General features: G+C 29.9%; 2 protein-coding genes across 2 annotated transcripts; one reads left to right on the top strand and one right to left on the bottom strand.

Annotated features, from left to right (window-relative positions):
* The first annotated feature begins 301 nt into the window (after positions 1–301).
* ATR2 (P450 reductase 2) lies at positions 302–5,653 on the top strand. Its single transcript, XM_047300559.2, has 18 exons — positions 302–779; positions 909–968; positions 1,057–1,133; positions 1,243–1,300; positions 1,385–1,471; positions 1,563–1,599; positions 2,360–2,429; positions 2,521–2,712; positions 2,797–2,889; positions 2,987–3,212; positions 3,320–3,403; positions 3,504–3,655; positions 3,938–4,034; positions 4,169–4,318; positions 4,412–4,489; positions 4,582–4,704; positions 4,782–4,895; positions 5,191–5,653. The coding sequence occupies exons 1-18, from the start codon at positions 438–440 to the stop codon at positions 5,269–5,271; spliced, it is 2,121 nt and encodes a 706-aa protein (XP_047156515.1). The 5' UTR covers positions 302–437; the 3' UTR covers positions 5,272–5,653.
* Positions 5,654–14,670: 9,017 nt separating this feature from the next.
* LOC124827494 (putative small nuclear ribonucleoprotein F) lies at positions 14,671–18,788 on the bottom strand. Its single transcript, XM_047300560.2, has 5 exons — positions 18,646–18,788; positions 18,350–18,437; positions 18,173–18,210; positions 17,992–18,056; positions 14,671–15,043 (listed from the first exon to the last, which is right to left on the bottom strand). Exons 1-5 carry the CDS (start codon positions 18,649–18,651, stop codon positions 14,974–14,976), a joined length of 267 nt encoding a protein of 88 aa, XP_047156516.2. The 5' UTR covers positions 18,652–18,788; the 3' UTR covers positions 14,671–14,973.
* Between the last annotated feature and the right edge of the window lie 3,281 nt (positions 18,789–22,069).

Here is a 22,069-nt window from a genome sequence, read left to right as displayed (position 1 = left end):
ATGATAAATTGTATAATTAAATCAGAAAAATTAGAGTCAATGTTATGGAAGAAAGTGGTAATTACAGACATTAGCGAATTGTAGTGAATTTTTGTTGGTGATAATGTAATGCGTTAAAATAAAAATTTATGAAAGGAACAGTGAGAAAAGAAAAATGGAAAATAGAAAGGGAGCATTATGATTAACCAGGGTTAAGGTTAAGGGGAAGTGTGGTAGGTGGATTTGACCGGTCTGGGTTGGTGGGCGTCGTTGTTGTTGTTGTTTCCCTCCCAACAATATAACCCCCTCAGCCACGCATTTTCTTCTTCAGAGTCTCTCTCTCAACTCCCAACTACTTTGCATTCAACGCACCAACTTCCGAGACGAGAGACTCACCATACTCTTTCTTCCTTCCTTCGCTCAATTACTTCAACACATTCATCCACCTTGCCATCGCCATGGAAGATTCAAGCTCCATGAAGATTTCCCCTCTGGATCTCATGTCCGCCATGATCAAGGGCACGCTCGACCCCTCCAACATCTCCTCAACCAACGCCTCCGCTGCCACCGTCTTTCTTGAGAACCGCCAGTTCGTCATGATCCTCACCACCTCCATCGCCGTACTCATCGGCTGCGTCGTCGTCTTCGTATGGCGGAGATCTTCCGCCCCCAAGCCCAAGCCTCTCGAGCCTCCCAAGCGCGTCATCGAGAAGCTTCCTGAGATTGAGCTCGACGACGGTACCAAGAAGGTCACCATCTTCTTTGGCACTCAGACCGGCACCGCCGAAGGCTTCGCCAAGGTAATCTCTCAATCTATCCATCTCAAAACTCGTTAACTTATTAATTAATCAATCAATCAATTACTTAATTGATTAATGGTCTCTGTCTCTTCTGAACCTCACTCGAAATTGAATTTCGCGTTACAACAGGCCGTAGCGGAAGAGGCTAAAGCGCGATACGAGAAGGCCACTTTCAGAGTCATCGATTTGGTACCATTATTACTGTCACTGTTCTTCTATTTCCGTTTTGTTTCTTACCACCGTTTTATGCTTACGCGTTGTGGATTTTTCCGAGCAGGATGATTACGCGGCCGATGACGAAGAGTACGAGGCAAGGTTCAAGAAGGAAACGCACGTTCTTTTCTTTTTAGCCACGTGAGTATTTTTGCCATTTTTTAAAAATTTATTTGTTTATGATTTGTTTCTGTTCGTCTCTCTCTCCGCAGTGTAGTTTGAAATTTATTATGTTGTGGTGTCGTTGTAGATATGGCGATGGTGAGCCTACTGATAATGCGGCAAGGTTTTATAAATGGTTTATGGAGGTGAGTTTGATACTGACTCCGGTGGCATTATTGTTGAGTAAAATCATGGGATTATGTTTTGACTTTGAGTGTCACTCTGATTAGGGGGGTGAGAAAGGAGAAGGATGGCTTAAGAATCTTCACTATGGTGTGTTTGGCCTCGGAAACAGGCAGTATGAGCATTTTAACAAGGTTTGCACTTAATTGCTACACTTTTTTTTTTCTGAGGTTTCAATTTGATTTTAACCACGGAGTTGCTGGTTGCTGTGGGAATTTAACGCAGGTGGCTATAGAAGTGGATGAATTGTTTGCTGAGCAAGGTATACTCTTCATTCCTCTTTATCTCGATCAGTCCTCGATGAATTTCCATGTCAATTGGCAGATTTAAATTTGATTGGTAAAGCTGTACAATCACTGTTGTTGGCGATTGACGTTTTAAATAGTAGAAAAAAAATTCTTTATAAATACACATGGTTTTCAACAATTTCGTATTCTGCGCTTCTGTGTAATCGTTTTCCAAAGGTTGAAATTCTTAAAAAGTTAACACTGTAATTGCATGGGCATAGCGCAATCTCTCTCCTTGCCTTATTTTTATATGAATATTGCTCTTGGATCTGGATCTCACATGAAGATCTCACTGGTGAATTATTTTTGAAGATATTCAGACGTAATAGGTGTATTAAATTATAGGGCTCCGCAATCCTAACACACTTTATTTTCTCTACTTTTTTCTCTTCACGTGATCATCAAACTTGACGAGGGATTGCAATCCCAAATCTTTATACTTAATAAGAATTCCGTTAATAATTAAACTTTGTTGGTTGATAAATACCTTTGTGTTCATTCTCCAGATTCAATGGTAATTAAATTAACGCACCAAAAGAAGTGTTGTAACATAAGTGGGGTAACTTTGTTAATGAATTTGATTTCTGCTTGGGTTGTCATTTAAATAAATACTCTACACAGAAAAGTTCATGCATTACTAGCTTAATTATATTATAGTTGTCAAATTTATGTTATTTACTTTTATTCTACTTCTTACAATGCATATATGATCTGACCTGTCTTTTGCCATTGAAGGTGGGAATCGTCTTTTGCGAGTGGGTCTTGGAGACGATGATCAATGTATTGAGGATGACTTTACTGCATGGTATTGAAATAATCAAGTTGACTTGAATATATTGGTGCACGAACCTATTTTTATAGTCTTTCTCCTCCCCTAAATATGACTACTATTGCAGGAAAGAAGAACTGTGGCCAGCATTGGACGAACTGCTTAGAGATGAGGATGATACAACTGTCTCTACGCCTTATACTGCTGCTGTTTTGGAGTACCGGGTTGTTATTCATGATCCATTGGAAGTGTCTGTTGATGAAAAGAAGTGGCATAATGTAAATGGTCACGCTGTTGTGGATGCTCAACATCCAGTCAGGTACATTATTAAGATAGTTATTCAGTTGCAAACAAGTTAGGCCTTACTATAATCTAACTGACATAAATTCCTATGCGTGTGCAGAGCAAATGTGGCTGTGCGTAAGGAGCTTCACACTCCTGCATCTGATCGATCTTGTACTCATTTGGAATTTGAGATTTCAGGAACTGGAGTTGCGTAAGTATTTGCTTGTGAGAATAAACCTGCGGTGATACACACTTGTTTATATAATTTCCTACATTTTCCATGTTCTTATGCCTGTTTCATTACACAGATATGAAACAGGGGACCATGTTGGTGTTTACTGTGAGAATTTGTCTGAAACTGTTGAAGAGGCATTAAGGTTAATAGGTTTGTCACCAGATACATATTTCTCTATCCATGCTGATGGTGAAGATGGGAAACCACTTAGCGGAAGCTCCTTGCCGCCTCCATTCCCACCTTGTACTCTAAGAACTGCAATTGCACGATATGCGGATGTTTTGAGTTCACCCAAAAAGGTACTTGTTTTGGGTTTGATACACCCTTAATTTCAACCATATCTCTTTATCTTCTCGAGAAATTCACTTTATCTAACAGTTAATAATTCTTTGAATGTATTTTCCAGTCTGTCTTGCTTGCCTTGGCTGCTCATGCATCTGATTCATCTGAAGCTGATCGTCTAAGGCATCTTGCCTCACCTGCCGGAAAGGTTTAATATATATATTTTTTTATTTTATACCTTGGGGATTTAAAGTAACTATTTCTACTTATGTTTCTCATTTGTATATTAATTTTTTCTGCTTTTGTAGGATGAATATTCAGAGTGGGTGATTGCCTCTCAGAGAAGTCTCCTTGAGGTCATGGCTGAATTTCCATCAGCCAAACCTCCAATTGGTGTCTTTTTTGCGGCAGTTGCTCCTCGTCTGCAGCCAAGATTTTATTCAATCTCCTCATCTCCAAGGTTAATTTATTTTCATTGCATTGTATTACTGTCTCTACATGTGTAGGCATGTATGTGTCCTGTGAGGATGTTTAGCTACCAATTTTGGAATGTCTTGTGGTGTCTTGATTTCTTAGCCAACCATTTTAATCCTGATATTCCCTTACATTAAGTCTGCGCCTGTTTTCATTGGTCTCAAAACTGCCAATGTAGTTTTCTATTCTCTTTACTTCCTCAGTCAGGATACCATAGAAACTTTTGTTCTCGTACTTACGTTTGGCTGTTTGCTGTAATTGTTAACAGAATGGCGCCAAACAGAATTCATGTTACTTGTGCATTAGTATGTGATAAAATGCCCACCGGAAGGATTCACAAAGGAGTGTGTTCTACGTGGATGAAGGTACTTGTATTTGTTTCATAGATTATGGTTAAACTATTTAAGATTGGCGACTGTTTGTTTCTGTGATTAATTTAGTGTTTATTTCTCCATTTAAAAAAAAAAAAAAAAAACTTACCACTTGGTTTGATGTCCAGAATTCTGTGCCATTAGAGAAAAGCACGGACTGCAGTTGGGCTCCTATCTTTGTTAGGACGTCCAACTTTAGACTACCTGCTGATAATAAAGTGCCTATAATCATGATTGGTCCTGGCACCGGATTGGCTCCTTTCAGGGGTTTCCTGCAGGTACATAATCTGCTTGACATTTTACCTCCTAATTCTTTTTTCCACCCATCTATCTATTCCAATTATTTAGTTGGTTTTTTATATGCACCTCAGGAAAGATTAGCTCTGAAAGAAGAAGGAGCTGAACTTGGCCCCTCTGTTTTATTCTTTGGGTGCAGGAACAGTAAAATGGTGAGTTATGTTATGTTATCTATCATGCATATTTATGAGTTAAATATAATTTAGATCATCTTACCAATATTTTTTTAATAATCTTATTAAAGGACTACATCTATGAAGACGAGTTGAATCGGTTCATTAATACTGGCGCACTTTCTGAACTCATTGTTGCCTTCTCACGGGAGGGACCCACCAAGGAATATGTGCAACATAAAATGATGGAAAAGGTACTTTTCTCTTGAACGATTAATTAATTACGAACCAAAGATGTGTGCCTTCTCTTACTCAACGGTTCATGTGCCAGGCTTCGGAAATTTGGAGTATGGTATCTCAGGGAGCTTACATATATGTGTGCGGTGATGCCAAGGGCATGGCTAGGGATGTGCACCGCGCCCTGCACACCATTTTGCAAGAGCAGGTACATTTTTTGATATTCAGAAGTCTTGAATTCCATTAAATTGATGCCATTGGTGATTGCGAATTTGGTGTCTTCTATATAGCTGCTTCTACAAGTGGCTATTTATTTTTTATTGGGTTTGAAGCGGTGGACATAATACCAAATATCTTTGTTACCTAGAGCATTAGATATTATGTATCTTTTAGAGATTGTCTCTTCCGGGAGGGCGGGATTGTCTTGTGTGAATATAATGAATTTTGCTTTTCCATAAGATACCGACGATTCTGTGTCCTAATCAAGTTTTCTTGGATATCAGGGTTCTCTGGATAGTTCCCAGGCCGAGAGCATGGTAAAGAATCTACAAACAACTGGCAGGTATTTGCGCGATGTATGGTGATCACGATATCTGAATGCAAGCCGTGGGGCGACAAAGATAATAATAAAAAATTGCGTAAACGTAGAGTTGTGGCTATAAGATATTATTGAAAGGGCCTTATTTGCGCCAGCTTTCATTAATGCCCTCAAAATTGAGGGGGTCCCTGTTGCTACCACAACATTTCCTACAATTCTTTTTTTTATTATATTTTTCTAATGGATTCTTTTTGGTTCCTGTAATTTATATACTGTTTATAGTAGTAGACTATGAATTAAGTGTTCACTCTAGCTTTCTTGTAATGTATGATGAACCTGAAAGAAAGGTTCTCAGACGCAGACAATTCCTTGTATTGTATCGTATGAACTATCAAAATGTTTGGAGGTAAAGAAATTATTTTGTGCAACTGTTATTAGTTTTAAATGTCCCAAAAAGCAATATCTCATAATTCAGAATTGGACCCTTCTCAGTTTTCATTTCCGAATTCAGGATTTCTTGATTTCTTTTGGAACTCTTAGGCTGTGTTCGGTTATAGTGATTTGGGGGAGATGATTTGGGAGAGATGATTTGAATGGATTTGTGTAGATTTGAAGATAATTTTTTTGTTGTTTTTTTGAGTGGATTTGTGGGTAATTGAGAGTGGATTTGGAAGTAAAGTTTGTGAGAATTAGTGTAGGATTTGATTGATGTGATAGATTTTAAAAATTAGTTTAATTGGTAGAAAATGAAGATGACCAGATTGCCCCTAGTTATAAAAGTATTATAAAATGTTATTTTGTAATGTTATATTTAATTGTAAAAATGTTTAGGAAGAGGAAAAAATTATGAATAATTGTTAAAATTAATGTTTAAAATGTTTCATCACGTGGGTAAACAAAAAGATTAGTTTCTGAAAGTAAGTAATTATTAAATTTGACTAACAGTAATTAGATTAACCAGCTGACTTGTTCAAATGAAAACACATACTTTTTTTTAAATGAAATTAAAACCCTTTTTTGCGCAAAATTAATCTAATTGGATAAAGTTTATACGACTAATTCAGTATTATTTTTTGTCACTGGTAAGCGAAAAAGAAATAAAAAGAAAAAAAATAAGAGAAAAAACAGAAACTTAAAAAAAATTATTTTCTCTTTTTAAAATGCATTGGAAAAACTCCAAAATTAATTTACAAAACATTTCAATCTTCTTGGAAACAAAAGAGACAAATAAATGTTGTTTTTTGTTCAAAGTTTAGTGGTTGAAACGGACCAAAAAAGAAACAAATATTGTTGCAATTTTGCTTAAAAATAAAAATCGAAAGCATAGAAGAAGGAACAAACTTATTGGAGTATTTTTTCAGTTTTTCCTCAGACGAAAGCGATCGATTTGTAGAAAAAGAAAAGAGAATTAAATTCATTGATTGATTTATTATTAGGTAAGAGAACAGAGAAAGATGGAGCATAGATTCACACAAAAATCCAAATTATATATTCACGCGTAACCGATTACAGAATCAGTAATCGAATACACCATCCACCATTCATATATATTTGTAGTTGCAGTGTAACCGATTACGCAGTCCCGTAATCGAATAAACTGATTCAATATTTTTTCTAATAACTGTAATTGGACACAGCGTCTGTGATCACATCTGGAATCAAATGTGTTAAGGGCAAAACTGAAATTTTATTCACAATCAGCGCAAATCGTCGCATATATGCGAGTGACCATATACAGACGTATCTCGCAAATCCACTATAATCCATCCTCGCAAATCAGCAGAAACGAACACGGTCGCGTTTCATTTCTTCGCTCTCAAACCCGTTTGAACAGTATAATCTGTTCAAACGAACAAAGGCTTATACTTTTTTATTTCATTAAAATTAATTGTTTTATATATTAAAATGTAATTTTGGGATTGAGTAATTTGGTCCTTTTAACTTCTGAATTACATAATCTAAAATTTGTTTTTTTACATAAAAAGGTACTACGAATTGCATAACTTAGAAATAATTTTTTTTGCATGAAAAAAAGTTTTTGAATTGTGTATTTTAAAATGTGCTTGTTTTTTACTCATGAATTATGAAAGAATTACTTTCTACGTAAGGAAAAATTCAGGTTATATAATCTAAAAGGTAATAATCCGAGAGTGACTTTTATATTATATAATCTAAAAGTCATTCTTTTCATTAAAATGTAATATGGAATAGGATACGTGTTTTCTTACTTTATTTATATGGAATTATGGAGTTCAAGTGAGTCAATCTTACTTATTGACTCCCTGTGAATGGAGTAAAAACGAGTGAGTTTAAATTTATTTTTGTTTAAGCTAAAAAATTTGTAATTTGATCACCATAAGTTGGTGAGTAATTGCATTGATCCACTGAAACATGTCTGTTCTTTCAAATTCTTTATATTTTTATTATATTACAATCAAAGTATGTTGGCTAAACTCATTATTAAAATTAAAGTATTCACTTATTTTCCATAAATTGTGTTCTTCCATATTTTTCTTGTTTTTTTTTTCTTTTGTCATCTAGTATAAATTTATTTGAAAAATTAAAGTGTAAACTTATAAATTAAATACTTAAACTGTTCAAACATTTGAACATCATTTTAGTATTTTAAAAAAATTGTTGCACCACAAAACTATAAATATTAAATAATTATAAAAAAAAAACTTGTGAAAAATGATAAAGATGAATTATGGGTTAACCAACCTTTAACTTGACTTAAACTTATTTAAGTTCCAATTTTATTTATTTTAAAACTATAGTGTGACATGACATTACATAACAATTTTGACACCTGACAAAAATCTTTAAAAAAATTTAAAAAGTTTAAAAAATAAAAAAATTAAAATATTAACACATAACATGTGCGAAAACAAAATTAACGTTAATTTAACCATAAAAAACTAATTAAATTATTTTTAAAAAATTAAAACTTAATTGAATCAAAATAAAATAAAAAAATAAATTAAGTAATTGAAATAAATACAATAACCAAATAAGAATTTTAACCTTAAAAAAAACTAAACATTATGTAAACCAATCCCACTCAAACCTTGATAAATCAGAATAAATCACGGATTCAAAATTATTTTAACATATCTAATATTAAATAAAAAATATTAAAACTGAATACTACATAATGATTACGTTTATGAATTTTCTCTGATTAAAATTAAAATTTGACTCCAACAAATCATATTAATAGAAGTTACAATGTTAAAGAAGTGAAATTTCGATATCCATTAAAGAATAAAATATTCCCATCACTCAATTTTATTCTTTTTCAAATATTATCTCTCACCGATGTTTAGCATTATATTTATTCATACTACAGTATTAAATTGTTATAAAATAATCCATTAATAAGTCATGAATAGTATTGAACATTATTTAATATATACAACCTATCCTTTGAGATTTCACATTGTCGTTCGAGCGATAATAAATAGTGCATGCCATTTGAGCGTCACTTAAATGATATGCCATATTTTGAGTCATATCGACCTACTAAATACTAATATTAAACTATACATAACAAAACATACCAATATCTATACAAGATGCTACAAAAGTTCTTGCAATGCATAATCACATATCCACATATATAATTTTTCCACTATCATATATTAATTCATTATATCATTCACCCACCCATCTAACAAAATTGATAAAGAATATATGTAATAATTAACTCCTTTAATAGTATGCCTATAAACAGATATATGCTTTTCTTATTTTTAGAAATCTTATCCTGTTACTAAATGTCTTTAAATCTCAAACCTTACGTTAACAATATTTATTCTTTATATACATAAAATTTCCTAGAACTAACAACTTATTGTGCTACACAGTTTGAGTAACTAAATTTTATTCTTACCATAATATCTTTTTGTATGTGTAATATGATGTCACAACAAAATATCATGATTTTAACTTTACGAGTGAGATAAAATTATAATAAAATAGAAAATAAATAATTATATCCTATTTATATATATTTTTTTTACTTTTATTTATTTAAAATTATATTTAGTAAACCAACTCACAGTAACAAACCAACCAAAAGTAGTGGAGAAACAATTTGTGATTGTTAGGTTCCACACCAATAATGATCAGAATTAATGGTGCAGTTGATGCAGTGATGGAACATAAGCAATGAACCATATTTAATTTAGTTAAAAAAATTCATAACAAATTTCAACTCTATCTCATCATGCTTCTATCCATCAATGCTATATAGTTTTTTCCTTGTTAATATGAAGAGAAGAAACACAATAATGTTAAGTAGTTGTAGCATGTGAGAGAGATAACAGTACAAATATTAAATGTTGCATAGATATGTCCCTCGCCATGACAGCAATGCACGTAATGCTAAATTTTCTTTTTGATAAGTTAATAATTTTATATAACAATTTTTTAATAATAAATTATATATTATTACTTTATTTATCTGTTTAAATTTATTTTTGAAAAGATATTTGAAACGGAGTGCTGTAAATAAATTGTGAAAAAAAAATTGTTAAGAAAACATTTTATGAAAGAAAAATCCTCTTTTACCATAAAATAACAGTTAATTAATCTTGTATTGCCTATTTACTTAGGAAAAAAAATCAATGAATAAATATTTTTCTTATATAAAAATATAATTGCACAAAGATTTTTTACATCGTTCTAAAGCAAATAACACTTTGATTCTTATAAATAGAGCTGGTAACTGTTTTGTATACAATTATGTAGTTATACAAAATAAAATACTTTGTCCTGTTTTGTTCCATCAAATCAAAATAACATTTATTGTGAATTTAATTCAATTTTGTTTTTGTAACTAAATTAAAGAACACCGTATTTGAAATGAAAGATTGGGATTGTCCACTAAATTTGGTCATATCAAGTGTTTAGACCTACTTCCTATTTATAACTAATGAGGTTACAAATTGAATAATAACTTATATTTCTATGGATTTGGTAAAATATAAAATTATGAACATTATTTCATTTAAAATATATAAACATATCTTTTTTTATATAACATTCTTGAGAGTATAGAAGTTTTATTTTAATTTGTTTATTATTATTAACCAGTTTAAAATTAATTTTAAGAGATCTTGGCTCATGTTTAAGACAAAAAGCTTCGTTTTGTAAGTTTAATCGAGATCGGTGGTATTTTATATAATCTTAAACTGTTTTCGGTATATTAGATACCAACACGTTTTCGAATATTTATGACGATACAAATTTTAGGAGTTTTTTTTTTAATTTTATTTAATTATTACTTTTTAAAGTTTAAAATATCATTAATTAAGATATGAGAGATGATATCACATCACATTATTGTAATGTATGAAAAGCTGGGGAAGTTGGTAGAGATTTTGTGATGCATGAAGCATGTGGCTACCCAACTTTAAAGTGCGTTTATTTGTAACCATGAATTTGAGAAAATGTTCAATGAATTGAATTAAAAGTAGAGTTTGTCAACTTTATTAAAGTTTGTCAACTTTATTAAAGTTTGTGAGAGATTTTATAAATATAATAAAATAAAAAAATATTTTAATAGATTAAAATGGTAAATTAGTATTTTATTTTTAGGCTTAATACTCTATTTTGTCTCCAGTTTCGTTCGAAAATGTCAAATTAGTCCATTCTTTAAAAAATGCGTTAATTACGTCCTCACTTAATAAAATTTGCATCAATGAAATCCCTTCCGTTAAATCCGTACAAACGGCATTAATTATTTTTCTCTCTTATTAACGTCGTTTGTACGGATTTAACGGAAGGGATTTCATTGATGCAAATTTTATTAAGTGAGGACGTAAATGACGCATTTTTTAAAGAATGAACTAATTTGACATTTTTGAGTGAAACTGGGACAAAATAGGATATTAAACCTTATTTTTATAATTAAACTTAATATATTACTATTATTATTATTGTAATTTTTTCATACAAAATTTCACCCACACAACACAAACTGTGTGTCCATTCCTTTATATATATATATATATATATATATATATATATATATATATATATATATATATATATATATATATATATATATTACGCTTCTTTGTTGAGAGACGTGAAAGTCCACATTAGGAAGTTGTTATTGGTCTTAATCTTCACCTAACCATGATTTATCGGATTTTTCTGCTAAACTATTATTCGCCTCTTTGATAAATTTTCATACAAAACCAATTAAGCCACAATTACCAAACATTAAAAACTTTTCGTTTCTTATGCAGACGTAGATAGGTTAATTATCAATAAGTAATAGTCTTTTTATTATTATTAAACATCTCTATTATTTATCATCAATTCACCCGACTTTCTAATTTTCTTCTTTCACACAAAAACATTGAGTAATACCATGTTTGACTCTAAATAACTTTTTTCGGTGTACATGTAAATGACGTTGAATATTATTTATGGAAACAATTAAATTAAATAATCTAACATTTCGATGAATACATTACACTCAAGTGTTACGAATATAAATATTAATATAATTTATTTTGAGTGGATATAATGAATACGTTGTCAATACATAAAATACCAGACAATTTTTTAAAATTAAAATTACAAAATAAATAAGAAAAAATATTGATTCTTTCGAAGAATTATGATTGATATTTATTTAATAAAATAAAAGTGAATAAACTTTGATAAATTTAATACATAATGTATTCGATTAATTGTAGTGTAAGAAAAGTTTATAAAAACTGGATTCAAAACAATCGTATAAGAGGAAACTTGTAAATCAATTTAGCACAATATAAATATTGTTAAAAACTTATTTTAACAATTAGCTTTTAATGTTTCCTTTTTCTATTTATTGCAAAACCTGCAATATCTATAAAAAGAATCCGTGAAATATATAAAAAAAAAATGTAGATAAATACGTATCATTTATACACTTAGAGAAATAGAGTATATATACAAGAGAATAAAAATTCAAAACTTATAAATATAACATCTTCAAAAGAAACTAGTCTAATACCAATATACACTAATATAATGGGTGTTACTCCCTCCACCACCACCTCATTCCCCTCTCTTTATTTTCCTATTACTATTTTACCTTTAGTAAAATTTTAGGGTTAATATTTTTTAACTTCTACCCACTCCAATCTTCTACATGTATGCAGCGACAACTCTTCTTTCTCTTTATCGTTCGTCCCCTCATTGTTTCATTGTGCTCTTCTTCCTCTTTTTCACGTTCCACTTCTTCCTCTTATTCTTTAATTGTGATAGAATTGTGGTCTCAGAGTGTGGTGAACTTTCATTAGCTGATGTGCTTAGTGAGAGATTGCAAGTGGTGGTGGAAGCAATTGATCAGCCGTGCCAAGATCGGTGTGTGGTGGTGCTTGAAGGATTCGTCGTGAAGATGCGTAATAAATCCTAAAACAATAAACGTATAATCTTTAAACGGATGTGAGCATCCCTCAGCAGATGTCAACCTCCGTTTAAGGGAAAACGGATGTTGATATCCGTTTTGCCTTAAACGGATGTTGACATCCGTTGACGTTTAAAGTTACATGTTTATTTTTCAATTTATTTTTATTAGTTTATTTTTTTATATTAATTTTGGAGATATTTTAATAATGTAATTTATATGTTTTGATGGATTATTTTTTAATATATTTTTGATGTATTTTAATAATGTATTTTTGAAGATCTTTATTGTTATTAGTTTATATTTATATTTTTTTTGTATTTTGCATTTATATATAATTAGTTTTTTGTTTTAATGTTTTTGTATTCTTTAACAATTTTATAATTATATAAAAAATTATTTATTACTTTAATTATATGAAATATATAATTTTATTATATTAATATTTTTGTAATTAAAACAAACGGATGTGGTGGAGTTGGAGGTGGAAATCTGGAAAGAGAGAGAGAAGAAGAGTTGGCAGGTGGGGCTGAGTGAAAAGTAAAAATGGATAGAAAGATATGATTTGAGTTTAAAGTAAATAAATAGGGTTAAAAGTAAAAAAAGTTATTTTTGTAATTAATTTTTTTTTTTGCAGAAGGTTGAGGAGGTGGAGGGAGAAGTGGTGGTGGTGGAGGGAGCAACACCCTAATATAATTAGTCAAAATGGGTTTAACTCGTGAGTCGATCCAGTCCACCACGGATTTGAGTCGGATTGAGTTTGAAAAAATGTAATTTTTTTATGCGGATTAGTTTTCAACCTAGCTCACTTAGAACCTGGCTCATTCGGGTTGAATTCGTGGTGAGCCAGGTTGGCTCACCAACCCACTTAATTTAATTTAATTATTTATTATTTTGTATTTCAATATTATTAATTAGATTTTTTTTATTATATCGTAGATGGGGATAAAAAAATATGTTTTAAGAGAGAAAAATATTATAGATTTATTTATTCAAGACTCTAATATTATAAATGGACAAATGATACAAAAATTATCAATATATCATTAAAGATCTGTGTAAGTTTAATAGGAGGAATGAATTTTTTTTGTCAATTTTAAATAAAGGTCAAGGGGTTAAGTTTCACAGTAAGATTTTTCTTTAAGTTGTTGTAATAAATTTATGAATGTAATTACACTTAAATAAGTTTCAAGTTACATTTTGGACCACTTTTTTTTTGTTAAGTTACCATTCATTTTTTTTTTCAATTGAGTAGCATTAATCTTTAAAACATGTTTAATTTTTTTTTGTCTTTTTAATATTTGTTTGTCATAATCAATACGTTTTTGCATTCTTTAATGATATATAATGCTAATATTAACAATGAAAGAAATTTAATATTAAACTTAAACAAAAGGAAATTTATTAATTTATATGAACACGATTTTAAGAAAAAAATATCACATACTTACAATAAAATTTGATCATCCAAAACTTATTCAAGTCTTATAAATAAAAAAGTTGATTGTAAATGGAGTCAGTTTCTTACATCAAATCTGGTTTAATTCAATTAAAACAATCCGATTTTTCAAGGGTTTTTTTTTTATCAGTTTAGTTTTTTCCGTTCATGTGGTTTTTGAAATTAATATTTTCAGTTGTCATAAATTTTTTCGGCTAATAAACACTTCTACAATGAGATTCAATTTTGCTTTCAGGAGAAAAAGGGAAGTGATTGGTATTAGTATGAATTTATGATGCCCGATTTTTCCATTCAAAAGAAAAAATGTAATTGATCAATGTATTTATACTTAGACTTTAGTTCGAGAACCATAATGAAAGAGGCTCTAAATTTAAGAACTACATAATATTATATTGTAATTTCAGAGAACAAAATCAAATCCAGTTACATCTTAGGAACACAGATGACATCATCTTAAAATTTGAAAATTCGTGATTTTACCACCATAAATACTGTAATTCACTTTGACTTATTATTATATTGTATCTGGGTTATATAGATGTGCCTGGTGATAATGTATTATGTATGAACTCCCTTAATGCCAGTCAACAAACAATGTCAGATTTTTCTATAATAATAATAATAAGAATAATGGGCTGAATGATTCTATAAAATATAAGCCCAGTCCTTACTCGTATTTTAATAGGATGAAAAGCATGGAGCAGTAACCGATTGATGTAGAATCACCTAAAGGATTGCTAACAACTTGCACATAAAGCACCCCAATATTCACGAGGGCATCATCATTGATTTAAAAACATAACTACAAAAACATACACCGAAGATACAAAAGCAGGTGAATGTTAGTTCTGTTTCTCATCACAATTAGTATTTCTATCAGTCTAGTCTTCTGCTGCATCTTCGATTTCTTCATCCTCTGGCACTCCTCGAAAGTAGAGAACATTGTTACATCTACAAATACAAACAATGAAATAAGAGAAAGTTTACAAGAAATAAACATTAAGAGACAAAGAGAACAAATTTTGATGGGACAAAGAACATTAAGAGCAAAACCGAAGATTGATGGAACAAAGAGAGCATTAAGAGCAAAATCGAAGATTGATAAGAATAAAAGAACAAGTTTACAAGAAATAACAGAAAATATGAGAATGAAACATGGAAGATTAAAAAAAAACTAGCAAACTGCGGCATTGATTGCCTAAGAGAGTTACCAGAGGGTCACACAGTGATTGTCAGTAATTTGGTCCATCTCATACAACTTGGCCTTGACCCACATAGATTGCGACCAAAAAAGTCCAAAAAACTAAAAAGTCGTTATTGAAAAAACTCATAGGACGAAAATATCCACAAGACCCTATGGATTAGGACCAGGGCCTTTTCTTTTACCATGAAAAACATATAATAATAAACTATTATCATTACAGTTTGTATATTTAACAAAAACCAAGACTAACTGAGATTAAGTGTAATAGAGAAACAGCATAGACAAGATTTATCCACTGCTTTCCAATTTAGCCTCATTGTTCTTGTAAACATTTAGAAAACATATTAATAACTCAAATAGTAGTCCTTCAGAAGGACAAGAGAAAATAAACAACTAAAGCTGCAACGAATCATCAAATATGTTTGAGATATAATTATTTTCCTTACTCAATGGAACTAAGCAGTTATGATTACTGATATCTTTGAACATTAAAAAACAAAAAGATTTTGTGCCTCATGCAATTTATAAAGAGAGCATTCTATCAAGTAAAGTTTCAGCAGAACTAAGCTAATCAATCAAGAGACTCCTATAGATAATTTTAAGCAATCACAGGCCACTAACAAAAAAATGAGCCTAATGGCAACAACCCTCCCACTAATACTATAAAGCCAACCAAAAAATAAACTTCCAAACACGCCTTTCTGTATTGCTCACAAATCTACTCAGATTCACCAAGTTTTGAATAAACAGTCACAAGGGCACTGCAACAAACAGGGTCTAGTCCTAATCCTGAAGCCACGACACCTTCAAAAGGAATGCATGTAACTGCTTCACCCACAAGAGCGACCTACAAATGTTGCTCTGTTCGGAATGAAGCCGTTCAAATTGAATGAACATTAAGATAACAAGGTTAACTTGTTGCTAGGGTAATGTTGTTGGCGCACCAAAGACAACACTTGTGCTTAATGAGTTGATGAACAAGAGTTGGCCCTTACTTTGTTATGGATGTGTCCTAAGATACAATAATTTTGAAAAAAAATAAAGATGAAAGAAAGAAAAGGATATAAATGGAAAAAAAAAATCACCTTGCATGTAGTAAATATCAAATCGCTAATTAAATTCTTCATAAAAATAAATATTTAAAAAATTTATAATGTAAGTAATTTATGCGTATTTGATATTTGATAAGCAAATTCATATACTTTTTACATTTGATACATAAATACTTATATTTATTTACATGAAAATTATAGTGAGGACCTATTAGTGAGTGTAAGTGTCTTTCATGGATGAATTGGAGTATTTATTATAATAACATATTAGAAAAAAATTAATTATATTTAAAAGTTAAAATTATTGTTTCGGTTAGACTCAAATGTTATATTGATTACAAAATATATATATTTTTTAGTTTATTACATTTAAATATATTTGTTGGCGTTGCTATATTTTTTTTATTACTTTATCTTAGTTTGAATATGTTAATTGATGATATGATTGAGTAATGTCAATCAATAATTTCATTATATCAACATATTATTAGTTTCCATATAAATATTTTTTAATTAAAACTATAAACATTGTGTTTTGGAGGTCTAATTATTACATTTAGTAGTACTAAAAACATTTTGAAATACTTTCTTAAAATTTGTTTAAGAATATACAGAGTGATACGAACCTATATGAATCTAATTAAGCATAGTCATATGAATATCACATTGTATTAGTTAATCAATTGACAAAAAAGAAATACATTTTGTCCTGGAAGAGAGAGCACGATGAAACTTGGACCAGTGAGTTATGATCGAGAAGAAGTGGGCTGTGATCGAGAAGGAGTGAGTTATGATCGACAAGAAGTGAGTCATGATCGACAAGAAGCAAAAGAGAGATAACGAATTTAGTTTTAGGGTCAGCCCCATCCTAACTCTATCCCAACCTATCTCTATCCCAACCCACTTTACATGGGGTTTAAGGGGATGGGACTTTAGAAAAGCCCCCCGTTGAGTGGGCTAAAATATAGGGTTTAGTTTCAAAGGGAGCCAGGGCCAGCCTATGAATCAAGGGCTCAAATGACACCTCTAATTGTCATAGAGTTGCACTGGGTTTGTGCAATAGTCGCAAGGTAGAAGAGGAGACAAGTGAGGTATAGGTATAAACTTTGAAAGAAAATTCAATAAGCTGAAATCATTTTAGTACCCAAAAAAATAATTAAAAATACCTCCATAAAATACCCCTCTAACACGTTAACATAGAAGGCCATTCACGGGATCATTAACACCATCAGTACAATACAAAATGCTGTAACTTTGGCTGATAGAGTGAAATGTAACACGACGGCAGTGCATATGGTGATCAGAGCAACTACACCTCTATAGTATGCTATTGAAAAATCTTTATACTTCCACCATATATATTAATACCATCATATGAGATGCGTAATACAGGATAAAGAAAGACGACAAAGACAAAAAATAATTTTATGCAGCACATTATAAAAGTGAACTGCAGGGAAGAAATGTTTTGTTGTTAGCTTTCAATTCTCATGACTTGAGGACCTCTATAGTCTAACATGACATGTTACCACAATTTCACATTCTCAATTCCATGAACAAAATCGAAGGGGGTCTAACAAACCCTTATGCAATAGCAAAACACAAAAACCACTAGGCATAAAGAATAGTTAATGGGAATTTACCTGATTAAAATTTCTCCCAAATTTCCAGTAAACTGTCCCTCAATGTACTCCTCAGTGTTTGCCAGCTATAGAGAAATTCAGATATTAAGAGATTAAAAAAAATATATCAACTAAGACAAGAGGCTGAAAATATGATTATTTTACGGGAACAAAAACCTCGGAATTTAACTTAAATATATACCTGCAAGTTCATATACGAATCAACAGAAACCAGATACCCTGGAAAAAAAAACATAGAAGACATGATAAACAAAATGAAATCCATGCAGTATCTGACGGCCTAAGGAATACACACTGAAACGAAGCGTTTAGCAGTGAAATAACAGTAGAGAAAATGATCCTTAACAAAGCAACATACCCTTGTACTCCATTCCCCATTTGAGTTTCACAATTACTGGCTTCCCAGTCAAATTATTCAAGAAAGGCTTGGGATTAACTGGTACAGTCTGCAAAACACGAAGTAAAAATGAAACTTAAACAAATTAGAAAATAAGGCACAGTCAATCACACACTGTGATCTTCTATACTCAAACAACATTGGCTTAGTGCCAGAAGCAGAGGTAAAATCGGAAACGCTCCGTTATGGAGATGCGGGTTATGTTAATGAAATGCATGGAAGATGATGAACGAGAGAGGGAATAAGAAGGTACTCACAGCCATAGTAGAATGTTATGCTATGCTCTACGAGATCGTAACTGAAACCTGCAACTATGAAGCTGCGAGGGCACAAACTGGTAACTAGGGTTTTGTACCCCGGGCCAGCGAAGTGTAAAACGAAATTCAGATTCAGGCCCTTTTAGCAGCCCACTGGGCTTATATACGAACTTTCACTAAACTGTGCTTTTTGAGTGTTTCATCCTACACCTCCAACATCTCTAAAAATTCATTTTTAACCTTATGACATCTTGCACCTTCAACCTTTTTAAAAATTTCATTTTTAACTTTCTTCTCTTTCTAATTAAAGAAATTTTATTTTCTTCTCTTTTTCTATTAAAGACACTCTACACCACCTTAATAATAATTCTAATTTAATTTAAAATTTAAATATTATTTAATATAATTTTATATTTTAATAATTATTAAAATATGATTTATATTATAATAATAACTATATTAAAAAAATAAAAATAAAATAATTAAAATAAAAATAAAAATAAAATAATAATAATAATATAAAATTTGACTTAATATATTCAAATATATTAAATTATATTAAAATATTAAAATAAATTAAACAATTATTAAATTGTAAATAAAAACAAAAATTTTTAAAAATTTGTTATCGAAAATCAGTTTTGTTTTTTATTTAAAATTTAATCAATATTTATTTTAACTAAATATTATAGCATTATTTATTATATTTTTATATTTTAATAATTATTAAAATATAATTTATATTTTTATATAGTTTTATTAAAAATTAAAAATAAAAATAACTAAAATAATATTAAAAATCACATTTAATATATTTAAATATATTAAATTATATTAAAATATTAAACTAAATTAAATAATTATTAAAATGAAAATAAAAATCAAAATTTTAGAAAAATTTATTTATCGAATATCCATATCCGGTTATAAATTTATCGGACATCAATATCCGACTATCGTTTCTAAAATTTTACTTGATTTTAATAATTATTTAATTTAATTTAATATTTTGATATAATTTAATATATTTAAATATATTAAATTTGATTTTTAATATAATTTTTACTTTTATTACTTTTACTCTTATTTTAGTTATTATTATTTTTATTTTTTAATAAAACTATTATAAAAATATAAATCATATTTTAATAATTACTAAAATATAAAAATATAACAAATAATGCTATAACTTTAATTAAATTAAATATTGATTAAATTTTAAATAAAAAACAAAACTGATTTTCGATAACAAATTTTTAAAAATTTTTGTTTTTATTTACAATTTAATAATTGTTTAATTTATTTTAATATTTTAATATAATTTAATATATTTGAATATATTAATTCAAAATTTATATTATTATTATTATTTTATTTTTATTTTTATTTTTTTTTATTATTTTATTTTTATTTTTTTAATATAGCTATTATTATAATATAAATCATATTTTAATAATTATTAAAATATAAAATTATATTAAATAATATTTAAATTTTAAATTAAATTAGAATTAATTTTAAGGTGGTGTAGAGTGTCTTTAATAAAAAAGAGAAGAAAATAAAAAGATAGTTATTAAAATATCTTTAATAAGAAAGAGAAGAAAGTTAAAAATTGGAGGTGCAGGATGTCAGAAGGTTAAAAATGGAATTTTTGGAGGTGCAGGATGAGATGTTGGAGGAGTAGGATGAAGCACTCGTCCTTTTTTTCTTACATTGGAGTATGTAGAATTTAAATGGGTGTTGCTCCCTCCACCACCTCAAGTCCCTACACCTCTCCTCATGTAGTAACTCTAGGTTTTGAAAGATGATCAGAAACAATGGTACAGCGTCTCACCTACCGCAAGCGTCACAGTTATGCAACAAAATCCACAAAATCTAACCAGCACAGGATCGTTAAGACCTCCGGTGGTAAGCTGGTTTACCAGAGCACGAAGAAGAGATTATTAAAACAGAAAACAAATATATTAGTGACAAGTTTAATTAGTTTAATTTATATTACAACATGACTCATTTGACGTATATACATATATACTAATGGGATTTGGATTGTTACAGTTGCAAATGCTAGTAGCTACCTAAAGTATGATATTCATTTTACGTATGCTTTTAGACTTTATATTGAGTCACATTCATTTTACTTAGTTTGAATCTTCAGACATAGATGGATTTATTATCAGATTGAGACGCTGCGGTAAGGTATTTTTGCACCATTGTTTCATATCAGCTTTCAAAACCTAGGGTTGCAACATGGGGAAGTGTATGATATTTTTGGAATAAAAGAAAATAATGAGGAGGTGTACGGACTTGGTGTGGTGGAGGGAGCAACACCCAATTTAAATTCTAAGATGAGTGTTTGCAAAATAAGTTTTTGTGTTTGTAATAAAGTTTGTAACAAAATCCTGAAAAATAAAAGGTTTACTTGCATCTATAAATTTAAAATATAGTAATTACTTATTAATAAAATAATCAATTTTAATTCAGATCATTAAGTGAGTCATTATCAAAATTAGATGATCAAAAAATTAAACTGATCAGTTAATGATCAATATAATTAATTTTAATATTAATCAACTTGAAAATAACATATAATTATTCCTGTAGGTCATTATTAATGAAAAATTTACTTTAAAATCTTATGAAGTAGAAAGACAAGTAATTTAGATTTACTAAATCATTTAAACAAATAATGACGAAAATAGTTAGATTTAAAACAGTTTTTTAACCCTAAACGACTTGTATAACATTAAACAACTAACTTCCATCTACATCCCGAAACACAACTTAATTTAATTATCATAATATTACTTCTAAAATGATTGTAATTTTAATCCATTATATAAGTAATTGTTTATTGAAATAAAATAGCATTAACCTATTCCAAACACAACAAAATCGAATAATTTTTTATTTGCATTTCCTATTTTACCTTTTTCTCCACCTGATGTTCCTTTTCCTTTTAACCTTTTTTTTCTCCATCTCACCCTTGCTCATTTGTTCGTCATCATCAGCCATGTCTTTTTCTTTGCCTTTTCTCTTATTCGGGCACCATAATGCCTGCGGCTGGCGAACTGGCCCTTCCGGGACAAGTCAAATTCTCATTGGGCTTTCAAAATTGAAACCCAAAATGAATAGTATCGTTCAAACATTATTATTTTGGCATGAAAATTACAAGGAGTATTAGATCAAGTATCATCGTTTCAATTTTTGTTTTAAATTATATTTGTATAAACTTAGAAAACAAAAGCTGACAAATCTGGTCTACACCAACAAGATAGATGGGTTAAGTTAAGTAAAAAAAACAGATAACTCACTAATAATTCACAGAGTGTTGCTCCCTCCACCGCCATCAACTGCTCCCTATATCATCCTATACCTAATTTGTCCTTCTATAAAACGGATGTTGACATCCGTGAACGGATGTTTG

Source organism: Vigna umbellata, chromosome 1 (assembly GCF_029865625.1).
Source record: "Vigna umbellata cultivar VRB3 chromosome 1, Vumbellata_1.0, whole genome shotgun sequence".
Lineage (NCBI taxonomy): Eukaryota > Viridiplantae > Streptophyta > Magnoliopsida > Fabales > Fabaceae > Vigna > Vigna umbellata.
Note: the sequence above shows the minus strand (reverse complement) of the source record. Positions and strands in the feature narration are given on the sequence as shown.

Coding starts and splice junctions, on each gene's coding strand:
- ATR2 (XM_047300559.2), top strand. CDS start 438: ATGGAAGATTCAAGCTCCATGAAGATTTCCCCTCTGGATCTCATGTCC. Junction 780..908: donor CCGCCGAAGGCTTCGCCAAG/GTAATCTCTCAA, acceptor GCGTTACAACAG/GCCGTAGCGGAAGAGGCTAA. Junction 4,490..4,581: donor GGTGCAGGAACAGTAAAATG/GTGAGTTATGTT, acceptor ATCTTATTAAAG/GACTACATCTATGAAGACGA.
- LOC124827494 (XM_047300560.2), bottom strand. Junction 18,211..18,349: donor ATGGGGAATGGAGTACAAGG/GTATGTTGCTTT, acceptor TTTTTTTTCCAG/GGTATCTGGTTTCTGTTGAT. Junction 18,057..18,172: donor ATTCGTATATGAACTTGCAG/GTATATATTTAA, acceptor ATTTCTCTATAG/CTGGCAAACACTGAGGAGTA.